The following is a 23,456-nucleotide window of genomic DNA, read 5'->3' as shown; positions in this document are numbered from 1 at the left end:
TCCCTGCTGCAGCTCCTGCCCCCCTGCAGCTATGTCCTGTCCCTGCTGCTGCAACAGGACACTCCCCCATCTCGGCTCTCACACCCTCTGTTTAAAGACTGTCCAGCTACAGGCTGTTCCAACCTGAGCAGCTCCCCTCAGAAGGTAAAGTGCTTCACTCCTGAACATTTCTCTGTTAACATCGAACTTTCCTGTCCGGTCACTGCACTTTTCTCTCTAATTCAAAACCCGGGGGCTGACGTCAACTAACTTCAGGTCGCACTGGCTGCACTTCTGTGGTGTCCTGTTGTATGCTAGCGCTACAAGCTAACAGTTAGCACCCCCAAGGTTAGCTCGTGTTACGGCGGCGCTAACTCTTATCAGTGTATAGATGAAGTAGGTTAAAGTTCTGGAGGACACATCGGCTGCATGTGGATGTCTCCTGGCTTCTCCGTGAGGAAGCTGGTACCGTTAGGTTTGCGCAGCCTTCAGCAAACATCGGTTGGAAATGTCAGCCGCCTCCGGAGTTTAGTTGGGAAGTTTGCTAACTCGATTTAGCACACGGTGGTTCAGCCTGGTGGCTCCACACTGTTTTTTGTTCACCTCAACAACACACAACGACGGGTTGTGTAGTGGTTGTTATTGTTAGTTTGTCTAAAGCGGCTTTTTCCATTGTGTGTGTGTGTGTGTGTTGCTGTGAGATCGTAACTGAACTCGCAACAAGACCACGTAGCTCTAAGAGTCCTTCAGTGCACCTCACTCCGAGTTGTCATGTTGATGTTTTATTGACTTAATGCTGTGGTGTGGTGCTGGGGCATCGAACACACTTTACACTAGATATGTTTGAGCTCTTTTAAAAACCTTTTTGTTATGAATGCAAAGGGAAGGATTTAAAATGATTCAAAGTCTCATCTAATCTAAAGCAGCTTTATCAAAAACATTATATTAATGTGGTATTTCAGTGCATCACTTTCAGCTTCATGCATGTAATGAGTAAACAAGTGTTTATTGAACCCAGACACTTGTCAACAGGTGGAGAGGAAACCTGAGAGCAAATCAGAGGAGTGTCCCAGGAACAGAACCCCCTCAACTTCCCAATCGCCAACATGGGGGCTGTGGTCTCACGGTGGAGGGTTCGTCTCTTAACATTTGCAGACTTTGTCTTTCTACTTATTGCTGTTATATAAATAATGTAACCACACATCTGCCGGCACAATGTTTGTTTCTTTGTTGAAGAATAGGTTTAATTAGAATCTTTGAAGTTTATATTTAGTATTTACATGAACCACACCACACTCTGGATGGATCTAGATAAATGATCACAGTTCAGATGTTTATGTTAATACTCCTCCTAGCATCACCATTCCCTGTTATAGTGCCATGCACAGACTAACTTGTTTCACTAACAGAAGAACACACGTACACACAATGTGCAAAAGTGGAAAGATGAAGCAGGAAGTTTCCAGATCTTTTTCAGGAAGTTGATTACACAATCGGGGGGGGGGGGCAGTTGCTATGGCATCATTGAGATTATTTTCCACTGACATGGATTTTTAAAATGTCTTGTCTTGCAGGCTAAACCCTCCACTGTAGAGCTTTTGGAAGGAATCGATAAGGTATGTTCAATCTAACTTATTCTACTATTCAAAAGTTTCCACATTGACTTATAATTGTCTAAACACATTTTATTTTAAAAGTATAGTTACAAATTTGAAAATGTTCCTTTTTATATTTGCCTGGGGTGAAAGAAAACATGCCATCAAATGACTGAAGCACGAGAAATCATGCTCTAAATGTTTTTGAAGCATTTAGAGCCTCAGCTGCACAGTGGGAACAGTGTACAATGTATTAAGGTATTAAGTGTGTCATTAGAGGAATAGACAACCAAAGCCTTCATTGACAAGAAATATTTTCACAAACATTAAAATCAATTGGTTTCCATAGAGAGATGTTGTTTTACAAACTAAAAAAAGCCATTCATTTTGTCATTCAGATAAAAAACAAAACCATATGTGTGATATTTTTTTTTAATATTCACTTATCTCCGTTAACTTGTAATTGTGGGATATGATAATGCCTTAGTTAAGAAATTCAACTGTACATTCTTGCTTAGTTCTTTTATTTGATGTTTGGATTAAAACATGGACTTAACAAATCCATTCAGGGTTGTCACAGACACCTTTAGTCAATAAGTGCAACCAAATGAAGAATTATCATTTCAAGGGACCAAAGGCAGTTATCAGTGTAATGAAGTTTATAAAGATGATTTGATCCAGAAACACAGACCCCCTGTAATTATACATGTTGATACAATCAATATTATAATTCTAATAACATGCAGAAAAGTTCAAAGTGTTAGGTTTTCTTTTATTGTACAGTCAGAACATTGATTTTTGAAGTGGAAACAATGCTGTGGAGGACAGGTTGTGTCTGCACGCATCATCTTCTGACCATAAGCAAACAGATGCATCCATGAATGCCAAATCCTCATTTGCTGACTGATGGGGCTTTAGAGCTCTTCTGCAGTCAAGCGGGTGTTAGGCTATTTTGAGCACCTGTCCTTGGAGCAGGAGACACTGCACAAACACGGAAGAGGTCAGGTTGCGTTGAAATAGTGAAGAGACGAGTGTTGGGCTCGCTGGTTTCTTCATGTCTCTTGACAGAATGTTTTGAACGTCCTAATATTACACATGCACGGTTAGGCCACAGATACACAAGCGCATGCATGATGTGCTGCAGCACTGAATGCAAGATCAGTTTATCCAGTGCTTAGAGTGACAGACACACATGTTACAGTATAACCATAGTGACCAAGAGTGGGTCCTATTTTTGGACGGGTCAACCAGCACTGTAAAGCAGCGGTGTAACATTTCATTTAAAATAAATCTAGAGATAAGTGAGTCATTTGTTATTTGCAAAAATAATAGTCTTTTCTACTGGAGGGGAATTCTGATCCTAATTTGACCAAACAACTTAGGTATGCTCCCACTCATTAATTTAGTAATATTGCTCTAAAATGCTACATGCCTACAAGCAGTTACTCTTAATAAACTTTGCTTCCATTTCATCTATATAAAGGCATGGCCCTCATGCAGACTGTTGGGAGAGGTGGCATCAAGCCAATGGTGACTTGCATTATGAAATACTTAGCTGCAAGTTTGCCCGACAACAGGTCAAATAATCTTAGTTCAGTTTCAGACTTGTCCGACTGTACAATATCCTCAAGCCACAACGTGTACAACATCTAAATTAGATGAGAGTAATATGTTCATATAAGAAAAGAATATAGATGGATCTCCCGGCCTCATTGAAAAGCCTCCTGTGAGACTTTATTGATCCAGACCTGAGAGAAGGAACACAAACATGTCACCATAGAGTTCATTTGCATTACCCAGGTGTTGTGTGCTGCTGTTGTCTCCGTTCCATAATATTATTATGAAAAACTAAGTAAGATGGAAGTTGACTTATAATATCCATATTGTGAAAAAAATCTCATTTTGTACATTGTGAGAATTGAAATAATTAACTGATTTTGAAAGGAATTCAACTGCATATCACTGTTATGCAGACTACTATTACATCTTTTATGGGTAAAAACAATAAATTAAATACTTGGTTTGTTTTGATTTACTGTGTGATTTGAATACATTTAAATAATAAATGTTAAATTTCATATCATCACAATAGGATTTTACTGAAAGTCAATAAACAAATATGGAATTAATGTTGTTTTTGGGGGAAACTATTTAGTGGGATCAGTGTTAATATGTTACTTGAAAAATGCTGAATATTGCAGTGGTTGTTGTGGCAGTAACATTTGTATTAATTTTGAGAAAATACTAATTGTTCTGTTAGTCTTAAGCTTGTACTTATAGATATTTTTGTTTGTAAATATATCACCTTTTGGAACTATTGCAATCTGAATGAAGAAAAAAAACTTTTCATAAACTTAAAAAGACTATGATGTTAATAGAAATGTATTTTTGTACTAACTGAACACTTGTTTCTTTTTTCCACAGGATACACAGACACTTGAAGAATACGGTGAAAAGTATCAGAGGCAGTTGAAGATTTGGGTCGGGCGCCTGCTTCTCTACTCATCTCTCTTCTTCTTGATAACATGTATAGTCGTGTATTTCTGGTACCTGCCCGAACAGTTAGTGGGACGGCTCATATTGTCTCTTCCCTTCATAATTTTTCCCTTATTGTGAGTATACATGATGGTCAGTCACATTTTTTACTACGCTTGATAAATAACAAATAACAGTTGTTATTTTTTTCTTTTGTAGAGTCTGGTTACTTCGAAAAATGCTTATTATCATTTTTTCGAGAAGAACGGAGAAAAATAGTAAGGTTCTTTTTTGCTATTGATACAAACATTGTTACACACGTTTTTTTCAACCGGTGTTGAATTTGCCAAATGTTTCTTTTCCAGATGACAAATTAGAGGATCTTAAAGCACAAAAAAGGAAAATTGTAAGTTTCTTTCCTATATTCACTTGTTTCACGTGTATCTTTGGTTTCCTCTTCTGTCAAAATCAATAACATAACTTTTCATTTCAAACAGCCTAGCATCTTGCTACTAACTAAAGATTGTTAGCATTGGATGAGTTGCTCCAAAATTGCAAGAGTACTGAAAAATACCTTACCATAATTGTATACATTATATATATATATATATATATATATATATATATAATTGTTAAGATACACAATGGTCCTCAGTTGCAGTAGTATCCAAAAATAAACAGTATCTTTGAACTTTTGATCTTCAGCTCCACTAGCAGCCTACAAATATTCTCTCATGTCCTTGAAATCAGCATTTAGCTTGAGAAAACTGCAAAGTAACACTTGAAAAAGCAGCTGTCACACACATGTGGCTGAGATAAGTAAGAGAAACGTGTTATATAACTTATCTTTGTAGAACACATTGTAATTTTGATGAGTCAGGATCTCCGGTTCATTCTAAAGTTACATGGGAAGCCTCGCAGTGTTCCCCTTTTTGATCTTCTCAGCGTTTAGCAGCTCGATATTTGCTCGTCCAATCTTGCTGATCCAGACAGTGTTTGATCGGTACAGTACCTTAACCCAGTAAACCACTCCGCTAATGCCACTTTAATTAATAGCATTTAGTGCCGCAAAGAAATAAATCTGAGAAATTGCTTGTCATCCTCCGTCAAGTCTAATAACTTTCAATAATTAGGGCTGATGGATTTTCACACTCTCCATTATCGAAGTAGTGAATGTAATTATTCTTCATATCATATGTAAACATTTAGAAACGTTTGACTAATGTTCAGTGAAGTTGCACTATTTGGTGAAGTTTCTGGTGGCCTTTATCAGTCACGTTGAGTTGTAATGTTATGATAGGTGATTTATAATAAATTGTTTGTAACACATCAGATGATCATCTTCTAATTACTTGGCAATAGACATTTTATTATAGCAATCATTTTTAGGGGAATGTTTCTGTAAAAAAACAGAATCTGTCCTTTAATACTTTCTTTTCTGCAGCTTGAAGATGTTATGGAAACCGAGACTTACAAAAATGCTAAAATGATTCTGGAGAGATTTGATCCTGATTCTAAGAGGAAAATGGTGAGTTTTTGTACTTTTTAATAAAAGGCAGTTTGTCTAATTGTGTTGGATTTATACCATGTTTATTAAAACTCTCGTTATCTGTGTGAAGGAGCTGGAATCTACTCCAGTCGGACCTCAGATGACTCCAAAACCAGGACAAGGTATCAATGCATTTTGAAGATGGAACTGATTTACCTCTGTTCCTCTTGCATTTCATACTAGTGTTAAGCAACCTGCATTGTTGTCTGTATTTAGAAATCCGTCACCGCAATGTCATCCCAAGAACCCCACTGATGATGGTGAATCCCGCGAGCAGCGCCGCCGCCGCTGCCCGCCCTCCTCTTGCCTCTGGGCCCACGTATCCTGGACGAGTTTCCCACTCCGCTCCTGGTGGACCCCCAGAGAGGAGCCTGTCGGCTATCGCTGCTCAGCAGAGCTTGATGAGGAGGCCTGTGACCCCGGGAACACCTGTTCCAGGAGTTGGTGAGCTACCTCCACACAGGGGGACCACATCATAATGTGGTCGATTAAGGTGTGATTTACTCTTCCCTGGCTCTGTGTCCCCAGTTGCTCAAGGCACTGTGGTGTGTGTTGTCAGCAAGGGTGGTGTATGCTACACATTAGTTGTAATGGGTAATTGTATGAATGTAGTTTTTAAATATCTTATTAAAAGGTTCAACCTTCCTCAAATAAGTGTGTAGTTGTGAACTTGGATTATAAATAGCTTTGATATAGTCAGAAGAGCAGTTGTTGTGTATAGAAGACATCTGTGCAGTGTAGAGGTGTTGAATATTCAATACAAATTATTTCTGGACTATGAACACTCAATAGAAGATGCAAATAAGTGCAAACAGTAAAGGAAGTGTGTTCCTAGAGGAAGCTGCATGGTGTAATTGCCATGTGGAATGCCAACTGTGAAGTTTGCACGAAGCAGGATTACATTAACTGTGATTAATTAGCCAGACCTGCGTTTGTTCTCTGGGCAATGGTGCTGGAATCTCACTAAATGTCTTTTAATGCTTGGTGAAATTGCCTTTGGCATTGGGAACCCCTCACAAATGGTTTACATGACTTGATGTTATCACCTGCTTCTGTCGAAAATTGAAAGTGAAAAGCAATTTGATACAAAGAGTCACCACAGAGTTTCCATATGTTGGTAAATTAATAACCAGCAGGATGCCGAGACTCTGCCAAGTCTCACAGAAATGACCAGTCATCTTCCTATGATTGCTCTTGATGTTAGATTATATTAATTACTACGCACCGACTCAGTGGGGATTCTGGACGTGCTTCGCAAGTGAGATCCAGTGTAAAGTCTTTAAAGAAAAAGAGGCGTGTTCTGTAACATTCATCGTGGTTTGTGCAGTAAACTGTGAATCTGAGGCTCAGCTATTTCAAAGAGGGACCTGTTTATTGCAGTTTCTGTTCAGGACTGCAGGCTGTGACCAGCCGCCTCTGGTGTTGTGTTTTAACAGGTATGCATCCTCCAGGTCCGCCCCTGGCCAGACCTGTGCTTCCAAGGGACAGAGGTGCTATGGACAGAGTCATTGAGTATCTGGTTGGAGACGGCCCTCAGAACAGGTTGGAGGTCCCTTGTCTTTAAACCACAGCCCCACCAATTTATTGGTTGGTTGATAAACTCGGCCAATATGAGCCGTTAGCAGACATATCACTATCAGCATTTAACTTAACTGATATGAAAACTTTTATTTAATAGAATTTAGAATGCTATAAAAGATGTGCATTTATGTTTACATTTTACATGAAAATAGTTTCTTTTCTTAATTTCAAGTTCTATATAATTTGTTATATTTATTTTTGTTTGTAGTTATTTATAATAAAGTTGTTGGTTAAACTGTAAAACTAGCTTCAGTTATACTACTTTGTAATAACAACAACTCCTAATATATATGTATCGGCCTATATAGCGGGTTTTTTCTTACTCCATAATATAGGTATCTGCATTGGCTCATAAATATCCATATCAGTCAGGCTCTACTTTAAACCTTCCTGTCAGAAATCAACTAACATATGGGGAAGTCTAGTAAGATATAGTAGCACTAGTATAGTAACGTTATGACAAATGTTATTCAATAGTTTATCATGCATATTACTAAAACACTGAAATGATGCTTTACCTGAAATACAACATTTAAAACATTTAACGTAATAGAAATCTTCTAAATATATCTCTTGCCACTGAGATCAGTGTTAAAACTAACAGGGACTTTCTTCTGCTTGTGCTTTATTTAAGCTAAGGACAGTATGAATGTTTCATGTCCTGTATACTGTCCTCACCTGATGTCTTTCCTCCCTTACAGATATGCTCTCATATGTCAGCAGTGTCTGTCCCATAACGGAATGGCAATAAAAGAGGAGTTTGAATACATCGGTAAGACTTTATGAAACATAAATTCAGTTCAATTTAATTTGTACAGCAGCAAACCACAACATACATTGTCTTGAGGCTCATAGTAAGGTTTTCATTACACAGCTCCCACAATGAGCAAACACTTGGTGACAGTGGAGAGATTAAAAAAGAAAAAGGAACTGAGGATGGGCGGCCATCTGCCTCGACCGGTTTGTTTGAGAGGAGAGAAATTGAGGAGAGCCGAGAAATCACTGTCAGTCTCCATCGAACACTGTGCACTGTAGCATTTGGCAGTGTAGTATATCATATGGTCTTAAATGCCTCTGCCACTACCGACCCCTGTAAGCAAAACGGCTGAAGATTGAATATGCAAACCAGTCTTACCCATCAATTTGAAACGTTTATGCATCTCCGGCATGTTTTGTCATTGGTTCATCTTCATGTATATTTATCCATGTCTGTGTGAGAGTGTATTAGTGAGGTGACATTAACTATATGTCTTGTGTTATTCTCGTTGTTGTTTCAGCGTTCCGTTGTGCATATTGTTATTTTTTGAACCCTGCGAGAAAGACCAGGCCTCAGGCGCCCAGTCTCCCCGTGGTCGCTGGCGAACTCAAGATGCCATCTGAGGCGTCCTTCCAAGCGTCTGATGCTGATGTAGACGACGAGCAGTCCAGTTTAGGTAATAATGACACTCAAGCATAAACTTTATTATATATAACTATAAAATAAATACAAAATACAGATATGTAGAACTTGAATTAAGTAAAATAAAAACATACAAGCTCTATTTTTCTGCATTGTTTATTCTGTAAAATATATCTTTTCATTTAAATTCTGACACTGATATGTCTGCAAAAGGCTCATATCAGCCCATCTGTAAATTGATCAGACTTTATTAATTAGAAATTCCAATTTTTATTGGACACATATACAGTAGCATTCATTCTTTTCCTTCCTTCTTTTTCGAGTCTTGTTTTCAGCATCTACACATCTAAAGTAAAATGTTGTCTGTCATTATCAGGGAAATCCAAGCTTACTGATGCATCTGCTGAACCAGATGCCGAAGAGCCAGAAACGCCAACAACCGCAGAGTCCAATCCTACGTCAGACGAGCAAAGCTCCCCAGAGTCACAAGACGTGCCCTCGGAGAAATCTGACGGAGAGCAGGACTTGTCTGCCATGGAAGTGGAATAAAACAGTGGCGTAGTGATTTCATTACAAGTCATGCTGGAGTTTAGTTTTTTCTTCGAAGAAACGTGATGAGTTTAAGAAATTGCCGTAAGTTGGAATAACACGGTAACAAGCTAGCAGCTGATACAATTTTCAACTTACTGTACACAGTGTCCTTCCCTTTGAGAATAGTCTTTTATGGCTGTTATTAATGAAATATGAAATCATGTAGCACTAGCGTTTGGTAGCAGATGCCAAACAACCCGTGTTCCTAGTAATATGCAGCCCAATGAGGATGGTGGTAAAATATTAGTTGTTTTGGATGTTGCGTTGGAAAAGTCTTTCTTATTACATATTTTATTTGTTTTTGACTGAATTCTTGCATTTTGCTCTCTTGGTTTACAGAAAACAAGGCATTTTGTCGGGAAATACAATTTTATTTATGGGGAATATTTATAAATATTTTCTACACCTCAGTGCCTTTCATGACCATGTGGACTGGAGTTACTCTGTAGCACAGTGGCGCTAATGAATTGTTTACACATCCATGGTACCATAATAGGAAAGCACATACAATATGTATTTATTTCTAAAAGGAAGAGATTTATGTCGGTACTGTGCACCTGCTTTAAGTGCCTTTTTACATTTTAAGTCTCCGTCTCAGTATTGTCGATATGACATATTTACATATAGACAATAATACAAATGTAACTGTTTTCAGTCTTTAAAGACAGTATCTGTTTGCTGAATGTCTGAGTTTTCTGACCTGTATAAATAATGGTAAATAAATATTTTTGAACATCTGTGTACATGTGTGCTCAGGATCATAACCCCCCCCTTTATAAAACCATATTTAAATTCAATAGATCTGCATTTTTATTTGGATCTGCACCAAATTGCACACACTCAAAAATATCAGTCCCCTAAACATCCCCGATTTTATTGTAAGATCTCTACAAAATTTCAGGGAAATGAGCTCAGTGTTTATCTGTAATCCTGCAAACCAACAAACAGACAGAGGTGAAATCAGTCTCCTAGGCAGAATGAACTACAATGGCACTTCGTAATGTGCATACTTCTGCCATTCAATCAAGCTGCACCAAATTGTACACACTCATACATATCAGTCCCCTAAATATGCCAAGTTTTAATAATAAAAATCCATGAGTTATTCCCTGGTGAAAATGTCAAATCTAAAAATGTTCAAGGAAGTGGGAAAAAATTCTCCTGGATCTGCCCCTAAGCTTGGATTTGCATTAAAGTTTATTGAGTTCCATCCTGGCCCATGTCCCATCGCTCCACCAAGTGCGGTGGAAATCTATTCTGTAGTTTTTGCCAAATCCTACGGACAAACTGACAAGGGTGAAAACAAGCTTCCCGGCAGAGGCACAGGCCACAATAAATAAACATTTAAGCCGCCATGCTAACAACATGTATCCCTGTTACCTGTGTATTTTAAATTGGCGGCCCTCCGCTCTCCTGCTCCTCACCGAGGATCATATTTAAACGGTCCATTTTCATTAGCAGGCCAATCTTAGCTTGTGATCATTTTATTTTCGCTCATTGATCATTTCAGACAGTGCACGATAATGGTGCTGACGCAGAGCCTGGCCGGTCTTGATTGCTTGACCCTCTTCATTTGCAACAAGAAAGTCATTGCGGATACACGGCCGCTCCCTGCCATCTCGTAACCCTTCTCCCCTGAAGATACACCGTAAACCATCGGTGAGGTCAACGCCCCACATCTTCTATGGCTCTTGATAATGTATGTTTACAGAGACGTGACCTCCCGGGCCTTGTAATGCATCAATGTGACATCGACAGTAACGCCTGATTCCACCGCATGCTGTTTGAGGTTGACCTCTGACAAGAGCCGAACAGGGAGAAAAAAATGGGACATCAATAGGACAATGTTTGGATGTTTTCACACCATTGGGAGGTGGCTCAGTATACATAGGCTGCCCATATGTGCATCATCATAAGTAATACATCACCAGCACATCTCGCTGCTGTGTGGTTTGAAAATGTATGTTTGAGTAATATTTCTGATTCCACGGCACTGAATCATTTCTTGACAGTTTGTGCTTTATAGTCGGTGGAATTATTATTTGTGTGCAAGGTTTTCAACTCTGTAACATCATTTAGTTTTTTTTTTGTTTGGCTCTTTTCTCTATATACAATGCTCCAAGAATTTCAGACAGATGGAAAGATCACACAGATTTGTAGGCTGCCCATAAACAAAAAAAAGTATAAATTGTGTTCTCGCCTTTAGTTAAACAGCTTTTACTCTGGGACAAGCTTTTGTGTGGTGAGATTATTTTTTACCCAGTTGGAAAACAGAAGGCTTATTCAGGCACAATCAATATTTTGGATGGCCCTTCAACTCTCCCATCAGGGTGTTTATACTGTAGTCATCATAGTCTGCACCTAATTGACCGTCGCCTCAACCTATTACTGCACAAACGATCCAGAGAAATGCTGTTTACATAATGTGAAAACAAAAGGTTTTCTTGTCCAATTGTCCAAACACTCCGAGGGTGACATCTGGATTGCTATCATGGAAACACTAATTGATTTTCAAGGATAACAAATGACACACACAGCCCCCGTGCCAAGGTAATTTTGAGCAAGCGAGGAAAATGTACAGTGGGGCTGTCCCAAGGTTCATAGTTCTTCTCGCACTCATCTCTCACATGTGCATTGGAGGCCCCTTGACTTAAATTTATACTGATCTTTTATTTATACCCAGAAAAAATGGCAGATAAGAAACATAAGTGTTCTTGATATTGTGTTTTGTCATATCTCGCAGCCAAAGATTGAAATCCTGCGAAACAATTTTCTGAAGAAATGAAAGAGCGTGCCCTCCTGAACCCCGGAGGAAAATAACCCCGCGGTGCGAGGCGGAATATGAAACAGAGGCGCGGAATAAGTAAAATAGACAAGTGCACCAGGCTTGTCACTTTTCCATTTGCTGCCCCCGAGTGCGAGCACTTCAGAATTCTCCTCATCTCGGCAAAGACCTTCATCGTTATGCTCTATCTACTGTACTGAATACGAAAAAAGTACCATATCAGACACACTGTAGGTAATAAAGAAGAGGGCTTTTAAAGATTTGCTATATTTCTGTCAATCATGGAGCTCGACGCAACAGGACGAACAACAAAGTCATAAAGCATACAGCATAAGCCATTGTGCATTGGAGACGATGTGGAAAATGCTGAGATGAGTGTCACAGAAGCAGTTAACATGGTGGTGATATTAGACATCCCCACTGCTTCTTGACAACAGCATCATTACACAGTAATAAGAGCACAATCTTCTTCAGAGAAGCATTAAAATCAAATTAGATTATACAAGAGCTTGGCTTGATGAGCTGCGAGGGGCGATGGTTCCCGAGCATTCAGCGGATCTCCGGCTATTACTGTAAAACTCCTCAGCTGTTTGGACTCCAATTGCCACTTGACAAAGTTGAGCGGCTTCGAAACAAAAGGTCATCAGCTTCCGAGAAATTAGTTTTCAAAATTCAAGTCATTTGAAACCTACGCACACCCAGATGGATGGGCCCCTCCGTTTAATTTTTTTTTCCACCCCCACGCTCTCTCTGTCAAATCACAAAATGAATGCTGCTGAATGCATGATGCCGGCAATAAACCACTGCGCCGTAGTTTATACCAGAGTGACATTCAGGGATCAGGGAGCATTGTCATTCTCTGTCCTTTCCTGAACTCATTACACCGCAAGTGTGGCGACATCTGCTTGAGCACAATACAGTTAGACAATTATTAGTGCAAATCCCTGCTGCACCTTGATGATACACTGAAGAACAAGTGCCCAAGCATTTAGAAAAACATCATGAAAACATCTATTTCATCACAATATTAAAAAATCGCCTCACTTAGAATTGAGGTCCTTGCATATTCTGCTTTAGAATTTATTTAGGCTCTTTGTGCTTTTAATGTCCCCTTGCATGCATAATTTTAGTGCTTGACAATTGATATATTGATTAATTTTATATAGTGTTAGGATGGAACATGCCCTGGGAATCAATAACATAAAAACAAGTCCTGTCATACGCAGCATAATAATTCAATTACAGGGCAGGCTCGGGGCCATAAAAGACGACACTTTCCCTCTGTTTTTCTCGCCTTTTTAGTGGAGGACGTTCAAGAAAACGCCAAAAACCAGAAAAGAAGAATAGAGCGAGGACAGACGAGAAGAAATGAAAAGCCGAGACAACACACCCCTGCCACTACCTCATGCGGAAATCATACAAAGCATCCTGCAGGCAGCAGGTTCATTTTATAGCTTCATCTATTACCACACTGTCATTGTTAATTGTGTTCTTTTTACCTCTGCAGGATTCTCCAAATTGGTCCTATCGAATGTGACAGGAGGAAGAGCATTAAGCATCTGACAAGATGATATCTAAGTTCAATTTCCTACTCCTCACCTGATTTATACCTGCAGCAGATCATTTTCCTTTCTGTCATAAAGACCTCTATAAATCAGTGGTGCTTATGGAAGCACTACAGAACAGGGTCCCTGGATTTGTATCCCCTGTGTTTGCTATTAGGAAGCCATTACAGCCACATTTTCCTCCTTCAAACAAAAATGATCAAATCTAATACTGGTGAGATTAGAGAGATAAAGAGAGAAAGCGCCGACAGAGCTGTTCAACACAGTCCCCCTATCTAAACAATATGCTCCAAACTCAATAAAAAACGGGGCTTTTTGCTGGTGACACCATTATCCATCTGTTTGGACAAAATTGCTGTATCATGGTATAAATCTGCGATACAAGTGACATATCCGCTAAAATAAAAGGGAACATTAACTGCTCTATCTTCTAGAGGCCATGGGACTAGCTGGCTATAAGCTCAGTCAAGTGTGATGGCAGTTATACTGTGTTTTACTAGACTGCAGACAATTATACTTTGCTCCTCTCCCCTAAGAAGACAAACTGCCATGGCTTCAGCTGAAATGATTTCAAATAGATTTTCCAAAATGTCTGTTGCCAGATTGCTTCCATACATTATTTCACTTAAATGGAGGGGAAAAAAGAAGGAGCAAATCCACAAATCAATCACAACAGCCCACTTTACCAGATGGAAAGACGAGAGCTTTCGGTGTGTGCGCGTGTGCATGTGTGTGTTGAAGACCTGCAGAAGGACAGTTATAGGATGTGCACGGTCCTGTCTCTGGTATGTGTCTCACTCATCTTGAGGATGACATAGAGGATCTGCGGTTGCTGGTGACCTGGCAGCGCTGTAAGAGGAGAATAATGTATAATGAACTGACCCACTGACTTCTGACTAATTCAACAACCAGTTCATTCAGCTCTTAATTAATCTTCTAAGAGGAGAGGGAAATACACCTGTTTTACATTCTACACATTTGAACAATGATCTGTGACACAAGAATAAGATGAGATAACATGAGATGAGATGAGATGAGATGAGATGAGATGAGATGAGATGAGATGAGATATGATGAGATAAGATAAGATAAGATAAGATGAGATGAGATGAGATGAGATAAGAATAGATGAGATAAGAATAGATGAGAGTATATAAGATAAGATGAGATAAGATAAGATGAGATGAGATGAGATAAGATAAGAATAGATGAGATTATATAAGATAAAATGAGATGAGATGAGATATGATGAGATAAGATGAGATAAGATAAGATAAAATGAGATGAGATGAGATAAGATGAGATAGATGAGATATGATGAGAAAGATGAGATGAGATGAGATGAGATGAGATGATGATGAGATATATAAGATAAGATGAGATAAGATGAGATGAGATGAGATTTTTTACATTCACTGACTAATGCAGCATCTACTTCAACACTTATTCAAACACAGTTTACTTTACTTAAGTACTGCATCTAACAGCAAATGTGGTGTTATCGTATTTTACTTCTACTCCACCTCTACTCCAGTTTTATTTACTTTATTTACATACAAAACATTTGAAGAGCCTCTAAAATATAATACATTGTTGTATTGTAGTCAGTAGAATAGTGGTATAGTACATAGTACCCAGTAGTCAAGACAATTACAATTGATTAGTTGATCAATGAATAAAAAAACATTTATTCTACTTTGTACTCAAGTAGATGTCAAACATTTAATGATTCCAACTTCTTGTATGGACATTTGTGTGTGTTTACTTTTTATTAGCTGAATAATGTTTTATTATTTTCTAATAACTCTGAGGTTTGGCCTCTTGAATGTAAATATAATCGGGAGAATAACCCCAAATAAAAAACCCTTACAGCCGATCATAACAACAATAACATTTTGCTTATACATGATGATGCATGAGTGATGATGGACCATTTCTGCTGCTTTTATTTTGATGCTGGAAGTAGGGTTAGTAAGCGACACTGTCCGATACTTGTATGTATTTATCTCTATGGTCATTGGGAATCTGCATGGAGACAAATGATGCAACGTTTCTGATCAGTCAATAGGAATGCTGATTTTCAGTCAGGTCTTCATCCAAGACACAGAGGCTGCAGAGTACCAGGGCTAATGTGGCTAACATCTGTTAAAGTTAGCAGCTAGCTGTTTAGCCGTGCTTAAATTATGAACCATATCACACTGTTAACAATCTTTTCAAAGCTGACGGATAAATTCGTGGTGCGGATAAGAAGAGAGAGGAATTCACTCTGGAGGAAAACAACTGTTCTAAATAAGCTAGCAAGAGAAATGCTAACGCTAGCTACCTGAGCAGGTGGGATGCTGCGGTGCTTTTCACCCGGAAACGACTCCATTGGTAAGTGAATGATGACTCACCTGAAGCTGCCATTACTGTAGCTGAATAATCCTTTACACTGACCATTTGAAATGAAAAAGGAGCAGCAGGGAGCCACAGCACTGTGTCATAGGTCCAACTCCACTTCTGAAGCCATTGCCACACTTTAACCTCAAGCTAAGGAGGTAAACTCTGTTTTCTCACTGCTATTGTGTGTCTGTTGCTTAAGTATTCAACATGGGTTTATGCTATCCATGCACATAGTGGTACTGTAAACATTGTACACGCAGGCCATAGACTGTGTATGTTTCTGACAGTTATTTATTCAGTATGAAAACATGCAGCTCCTCATTCACTACAGTGAGACCAAATGCATGCAACCACACATTCCCAGTGTGTAAAATGCTACTGTATATAAGCAGATTTTTACATCCACCCAGGGGGTTATGATTACGTCTCAGTTATCCGTCTGGTATTTAGCAGCTTTACACAAAGACTACTGGGCTGAGTACTACGATACTTGGTGGAAGGATGCCGTATTGGTCAGGGGAGAACCCATTACTGTTTGGTGCAGATCTCGATCAGATAGCGGAACCATTCATTTGTTAATTACCTTCTTTAATATTTGACGTTTTCCCCAAATTTCCCCAGTTATAATTCACGGAAACGAAAATCAGGCATATTTACGGGACTGATATTCATATGTGTATACATTTTTTTGCGGCTTGATTGACTTCAAGGGGAAAATTAAGAAAATAAAAAATCAGATGCTCATGTGATATGACAGTTCTTCATTTTAAGAAATAAAAAACTCAACAATAGAGTCTTTTTCCAAATTTCAGATTGGTTGTGCTGTTACTTTGGGTTTTGTTGTCACACACATATATTTCAAAGTTAGCCCTAAATTTAACATGTAATATATTTATGAAATGTAAGCTTTATAGCATTGCAGACTGCACAGGGCATTCTGGTATGGGCTCCTGTCCCCAGTGACCATGAAGAAAATGCATGTGTAAAGAAAAAAACTGAAAATGAAAAAAACAATCCCCAAAGGACATGCTGTGTGTTCAGCTTTATGTGTGCTGCTGTTCTATTAACTACAGAAAAGATATTATATGTGTGCAAACCAATGTGACATCTCCAAAATCCTCAATGCACACAGCGAAATCGTATGTCTTATAACTGAAAGAAACATTTCAAATGGGCATATGTCTAAATCTCAAAGACATGTGTTGTGACACAAGCCGTACAACACATGGGCACACACCATGCACTCACAACCAGTGAGTTTATACCTAATTAAAAGATATGCACGAACCCTGTTGTGTCTTTCAGCCCATAAGGAAACAGTTGTACACATTATGACACTGCTGCAATTCAGCATTATAGTCATGCACATTTATTATGTTTGCTCTGGAAGGCTCAAACAACCATGCATGACTCAATCTGTCTCTGTTTTGTGCAGATGTGTGAGATGAATACATGCGAAAACAAACTGCCACAATTGTGCAAAAGACTTTGTGCTGAATTGATACAACAGATAAATTAAAGCGCTGCTGTGCTGATTCCCATTTTCTAAATGAAAGAATTATTGCCTGTCATGCTTCTTTATCATCATTTTGAATTTCTATGAGTTTTGTCCATTATGTGTCTATTTCATTGTAATGTCTGAATTAAGTTGTACAATAATCTTCCTTAATTTTAGCCAATCTGTGTTTGACCCGTGGTTATCGCCAAGCTACTGTAACTGAAATGAGCCCTGAAAACAATTAGTTTAACACAGCACCATTACAATAATGTGGAGATGTAATGCTGTGTATAAATTAGGCAAAACTGCAGTGATGGAGCAAATATCTAATGGTTTGTTTATGGGATTTATAGCAGTGAAAAATGTAATAATAGCCATTAACAATATCACCGAATGGTCATAAATAATTCGGAAATGACAGAACACATGTATTGTTTTCTGTGTACATACCACTAATACTACTCCACAGTAACACAATTCTTTTTTTACCCTTGCTTCCATTTCTAAATTTAGTATATTATAATTACACATGTTTTAATATCTTATTATATATTTTTGTCATTCAAGAATAGTCATTTCAGGTGAGTCACTCTCTGCAAAACCCTCCTGAATGTTTTCGACTTTTGAATCTTTTCCTACCGACAAGCTTTTATATTATTATGCCTCTATTTCCACCAGCATTTGCATATCTTACTTTTGTTGTGTGACCTTGTTTTAAAACACTGTTAAAAAAGTTAACACAACAATAAGTCTCCCAAGTTTATATATTATTATTTTAAACCACAATATCAATAATATTCGATGTTATCTTTTTTATATGGAATTGCATTGTTGAACAGTACTGGACATGACATGCAGTGATACAAGTATTCATCTTTTGAGCTGGCAAAATGATTGTTCTCTTTTTGTCATTTAAAATTAGGCAATAAGCGACTGTCACAGATAATGAAAGTACAGGAAAACTAATTGATAAACCAAAAAGCCCAACCCTGGAGCTTGACTTTAAAAATAATGAACGAAAAACATTAAATGTATAGTCAGTACTAGTACGTTTTTTCTCACCCTGATGGCAACAAATGATTTTAATTTTGGTTATAGCCTGGTCGTTAATCACATTAAGATTAGGTTTGGTAAACATTTGGACACAAGATTAGAAAAAAGAAAAAAGATCTGCAGGAGAAAAATAAAGTATGATGGTGAAAAATAAAGCTTACAAAGAGTTGAAAAGAAATGTATTGGAAAAAACGAGTCTGGTTACATGAACACAACGCAAATGTAGCGATTATAACTTTAGTAAAGTATAATAATAGTGTAGGTTTTTATCTACATTTGATAAACATACCATGTTACATACTGCAAGGCTTAACATATTTTTGTTAAGAAACAATAATTTGTAATTTTCAAACAAATTCATATATCTGAGAATGGCATTAAATTCAGCAGCAGCGAATCCGTCCTTCAGAAAAAAAGACATAAAATTGCAGTAATATCAAATCTGGTTTGAGATGTTACATTCACGACATTAAAGTAACATAGTTGCTATAAATAAATTACATTAGGCCAAAACTGCATCCTTGAAAAACCATCTGTCAGGAGAGAGGGTGGCAGCACAGTGTAAAATGACAGTTCAAAGCAGCATTTAACAAAAACTTAATCCAGTTTTTCCCGTGTTTATTACATCAAGAACATTTTGACAGCCCCCAGACAACATTCATGAACGTAATTATCTAAATAAAGCCGAGGTGCGAAAACAATCCAGTGCCTCTTCTTTGTGGACATTAGCCTGTTGGCACTGCTGTGCTGTGACTGTGAGCCAGATAGTCCTTTACAGGGATATTCCCTGTTGCCAACCATAATTAATTGCTTTACAGTCTTCGAGGCCATAATGCTCATCAGTTATTAATTAGAAATTCATTTCACTGAATAAATAATGCTCATGATTGATGATGAAACTTGTAATTAGGTTCTTGGAGTAATGCACAGGGGAGAAAGCCTTTACACTTGAATCCAGGCTATTAAATACTGCTCTTTAAAGGGACCACTATACCTCTTGTCATAAAGCTAGGCTGCCACAGAAGCATCTGGAGGCAGGGAGCACAATCATAAGTTGTAATTCACAGACTGTAGGTTATGTTAGGCTACTTGCTTCAACAACAAGTCATGATCCTTCATGCTACCCAACCATTTTGCTCTAGAAAGCAAAACCATTCATTCCCAACGTGTCAGGCAAGAGCAGCAATAACCTGCTATCAAGTTCAAAACAACAACCTACAGTGTTCTCGCCAAAATTAAAACAGATTTGGGTGGTGTCTCAGAAAAATCCCTTGGGTCTTTCCAGGCGTCATATAGCCTACAGTCCTTTTAAATGACGAGAGAGAACTGTGAAAACTCAAGCCATCTATGGTTCACTATTGATTTTACACCGAAGACCCAACCAGTGTTGATAGCCTTTTTGATATATTTTCTTGCAACCACCAGTCCCTTTGGAGTTTTGTGGGAAATAAACCAGTCAATATACACCTATTAGGATTTCTTGATCTGAGCCCATAAACCTATGGTGTACAGTGTTTCCGATGCTCATTGCATCATAATAGCACGGAGACCAAAAGCTATTACTTTTAGGGGATGAACCATCAAGAATTTAATGTATTTTTGTAATACTCTCGTTTCAAGCCAATTAACATGACTGACCAGCAGTTGAGTGGAAGGCACACCATGATGCCCCCCCCCCCCAAACAAAAAACAGCAGCTGATGATGCTGTAGCCTCATCATGTAGGAATATTGTTACTGGTTCTTTTCACCTGTCATCACGGGTGGGAGTGAGCAATGGCAACCCACCATTCCTCCTCCCTTTTTGGTAACCAGTATCTGCCGTATTAGCAATTTATAATGGAGATCAAGAAGTAGTCAGTGGAGAATGAAGACAACTGTCTGCACCCATTCCTAATTGGCTTTATGTTCACTTTCTGATAAATGGCTCACAACTACTATAGAGTCCTGTGGATTTTCTTGCCCTAATAGGACTCAGTAACTGGATTTACTAACATATAGTGGGTCAAAAAGGACATAGAGAGCAAAAATGTTAATTAATATCAATAATGGCCAATTATTAGTTTGACAGAGGGATCTAAGCTAGCTGTGTGCTCTAATGACTCTGAGCTAACTTGAAGGGAAACACTGGCAAATTAGCATAACTGTGTATGCACACTCCATGGAGGTGCCCAGCAAACATCTGTTATGTTAGAAATTCAAATAGAATTCCTATTAGTAACCCTGGCTGTGGTTGCATAATCAGTCATTCTTCTCTGGCCATTTTGGAGGCACTAACAATGCCCCTGTGACTGGTGGAACTCCTCCCTTTGGGCTTTCCAATCAAATTTGGCCCCATGTGGACCAGGTCCAAACAACAGACGAGGCAATGTGGACTTCTGAGGAGAGCTTTGTGCTCTGACAGGAGCTCAATCTATCCACCCATGACACATGACCGAAGAAAGAAAAACATTTTTCTTTTAATTTGAATACAACAGATACAGAGTTCAGGAATTAATGTTAAAAGCTTCTTGACTTGCTGGGACAGAGCTGCTTATTTTGCTGCATCTTTTGTGTCTGTGTATTTGGAGGCATTGAGCTGTTTGCAAGTCGTATTTATGCCATTAATTTTACTTCAATACTGAATAAATACATAGTATGAAAGAAGATGGTAAACAGGGATTTATATTGAGGTCATCTGAAGGCAGAAGCTCCTTCAGGATATTGAAAACAGAAAATATTCTGCTATGGAATTGATTTTCTATTTGAAGCAAATAATGCTAGTTCTCTCTACCTTATGGGAATTACTGCTACTACTACTGCTGTATGGATGCTTGTGGGTATCTTGCATTTGTTGTTGAAGGAGCGCTTCCTTTTTAATCAATGGCTGCTGTTATACACAATAGATGCGCCCAAAGACAAGAATCACCAATATCTTGTGTGCATGCATTGCCATAAAATAAAAATGAAATCCTGTTATCCTGTGGACATTATTAAGTTATCTTTTGGCTGCTTGGTTTGGTCTAACCTTCTACATTGGTACAGAAATAGGATGCGAAGACGATGGTTGATCACTTTCATGGGCCTTATTTTTCTGTCCACCTCCCCAATACAATTCCCTAGCATTCGTGAACATTATTTACATATTTTAAATATTATCTGTAGGAACTAGTGTACACACCTCTGCCAAGGAGGTTATGTTAGTTCGAAATTTGGTGTAACATGGGCCAAGAAAGAACACATTCAATTATGGGGTGAATCTGGACAAAGGGGTGTATCGAGAGTGTTTTTCCCCTTTCTTCAACATCGTGAGCTCGGACGCTTTTAGACATTTTCACTAATGACGTGTATGAGTCTGGGACATTTTATGCAGCTTGATTGAATTTAAGGGGACTGTTGGCCTTGGTGGAGGTATGCACTATTCTAGTTGGAATAGTTATCACTGCCCCCTTCCCAAGTAAATAATGACTAGTTGAAAAATATTAAGACTAGTTCTTGGTTTAGTTCCGTGGACTTATTCTCTAACTTGTCTCAAGTACTTGTCACGACACCTAGTCTTTATTATCGGTCATGTAGTCTGAGCTAATGCTACTATAGACCTGATAGACCTAGATTTGTTTAATAATTTCTTGTCTTTGTCACCCACTGTGGCAACTGCATGTATCAGAAAATTACTAGTAATTTCATGTATAAATATTTTATGCATATTCTTGAGTTTTTCCCATCTAAGCTTAAATTCCCAGCCTGCTGAACAAGGGTCAGAAACTTGGGCTCAGTTTAATGTCACTGCATTAATTCTTAAAGGTAATATCACCCCTTGCTCTCTGTGAAATATTGTGAGTCTGCTGTCACGACTTACAACTCGGTGTGACCTTCTCTGTTATAATCTGAGCATGTAATTCCCTCTAGTGTAATGTCATGTTTGATCAGGGGAGCTACCTGTGTCCTGAACTCAGCAGTGCACAGTAGGAGGTGTGGCGAGTCAAGTGGACAACCAGAGGTTCCCCTTAAGGGCAAAATTGACGTTGTCTGCATATTTCACCCTCACTGTGCTCGGCTTCATGGGAGGATTTAATGTATTCAAAATTAATCATTCTGGATCCATCACCCGTTATTGTCTGTGTGGCGTTGGCATAATTTGCCTGATAATATGACTCTAATGAGGAGGTGTACACAGGTAATTAAAAGTTCAATTTTAAATCTTTGGAGGAAAAGTTTTGCAAACTAACATCAGTTGCCATATTTTGAGCATTTAAGTTCACTTATTATTTTTTTATGACATTGTTTAGTTGAACGCGTTCTTTGCTAAAGCCTTTTTTCAAATTGGAATTAATATCTGCGTCCTGAATGAAGATCTGTTTGTTGATTAACAACAACATATGTTAGGTGCACAGTGCTGCATCCAACAGATTTTGGCACAGTATACATGAGTGGGCGACTCCATGGTTGTATATATGGAAGAGCTTCAGCTTTACGCTCCTCTCCATTCCACGGCCTCCGGTGTATAAATTTAGTTGATGGCGTTCGTTTCTCTTTCTTAATTCATTGCATTCGGATTCCTCTTTGATGCAGTTCTGTTGTCCCCCAAACAATTGAAGTGGAGACAATGGAGGCATAATGATAGATCCGTGTACCCACCATCTGTAAGAGCAGCTGCTCCCTTGCATCTGTACAATATGCTGGAGCGGGGAGCCTCAGTAATCTGCATAATAAGGAGAGGGCTTATCTCAGTCTAGTTAATAATCACAAGCAATCGATGCACTTCATTCCCTCACTCCTGACTGATGAAAAAAGCAGCAAAGTTTTGGTATGTCTGGTGTATCCTCAAGATAAGCAGGGGTCACGGTGTAATGCCAAGGTGTTGATTTTGCCTAGAGCTACAGATTTAGTCTGCACTCAATTTCATCTTTTCATGAATACCATAATTACAGCAGGACGCTCTGAGTTATCATACTGCCTCTATCCTCCTCACTCCCTTATAGAGTTTATTGCCTCTGTAGCAATACCACACCTATGGTGTTGATAGG

General features: G+C 38.6%; 1 protein-coding gene across 5 annotated transcripts; it reads left to right on the top strand.

Annotated features, from left to right (window-relative positions):
- Positions 1 to 9,906, top strand: lnpa (limb and neural patterns a). Of its 5 annotated transcripts, none has more exons than XM_035174290.2 (13): positions 1 to 144; positions 1,012 to 1,112; positions 1,554 to 1,595; positions 3,999 to 4,186; positions 4,269 to 4,327; positions 4,415 to 4,455; positions 5,494 to 5,577; positions 5,669 to 5,720; positions 5,815 to 6,042; positions 7,050 to 7,140; positions 7,881 to 7,951; positions 8,457 to 8,612; positions 8,955 to 9,906. In XM_035174290.2, exons 2-13 carry the CDS (start codon positions 1,086 to 1,088, stop codon positions 9,125 to 9,127), a joined length of 1,212 nt encoding a protein of 403 aa, XP_035030181.1. In that variant the 5' UTR covers positions 1 to 144; positions 1,012 to 1,085; the 3' UTR covers positions 9,128 to 9,906. The 5 variants fall into 5 exon arrangements, with proteins under 5 accessions (XP_035030181.1, XP_035030180.1, XP_035030176.1 ...); XM_035174289.2 differs by having other exon boundaries at positions 7,035 to 7,140; XM_035174285.2 differs by having other exon boundaries at positions 10 to 144; positions 998 to 1,112; positions 7,035 to 7,140.
- Positions 9,907 to 23,456: the final 13,550 nt, after the last annotated feature.

This window comes from Hippoglossus stenolepis, chromosome 13 (assembly GCF_022539355.2).
Source record: "Hippoglossus stenolepis isolate QCI-W04-F060 chromosome 13, HSTE1.2, whole genome shotgun sequence".
NCBI lineage: Eukaryota > Metazoa > Chordata > Actinopteri > Pleuronectiformes > Pleuronectidae > Hippoglossus > Hippoglossus stenolepis.
Note: the sequence above shows the minus strand (reverse complement) of the source record. Positions and strands in the feature narration are given on the sequence as shown.

Coding starts and splice junctions, on each gene's coding strand:
- lnpa (XM_035174289.2), top strand. CDS start 1,086: ATGGGGGCTGTGGTCTCACGGTGGAGG. Junction 4,187..4,268: donor TTCATAATTTTTCCCTTATT/GTGAGTATACAT, acceptor TTTCTTTTGTAG/AGTCTGGTTACTTCGAAAAA. Junction 5,721..5,814: donor GACTCCAAAACCAGGACAAG/GTATCAATGCAT, acceptor GTCTGTATTTAG/AAATCCGTCACCGCAATGTC.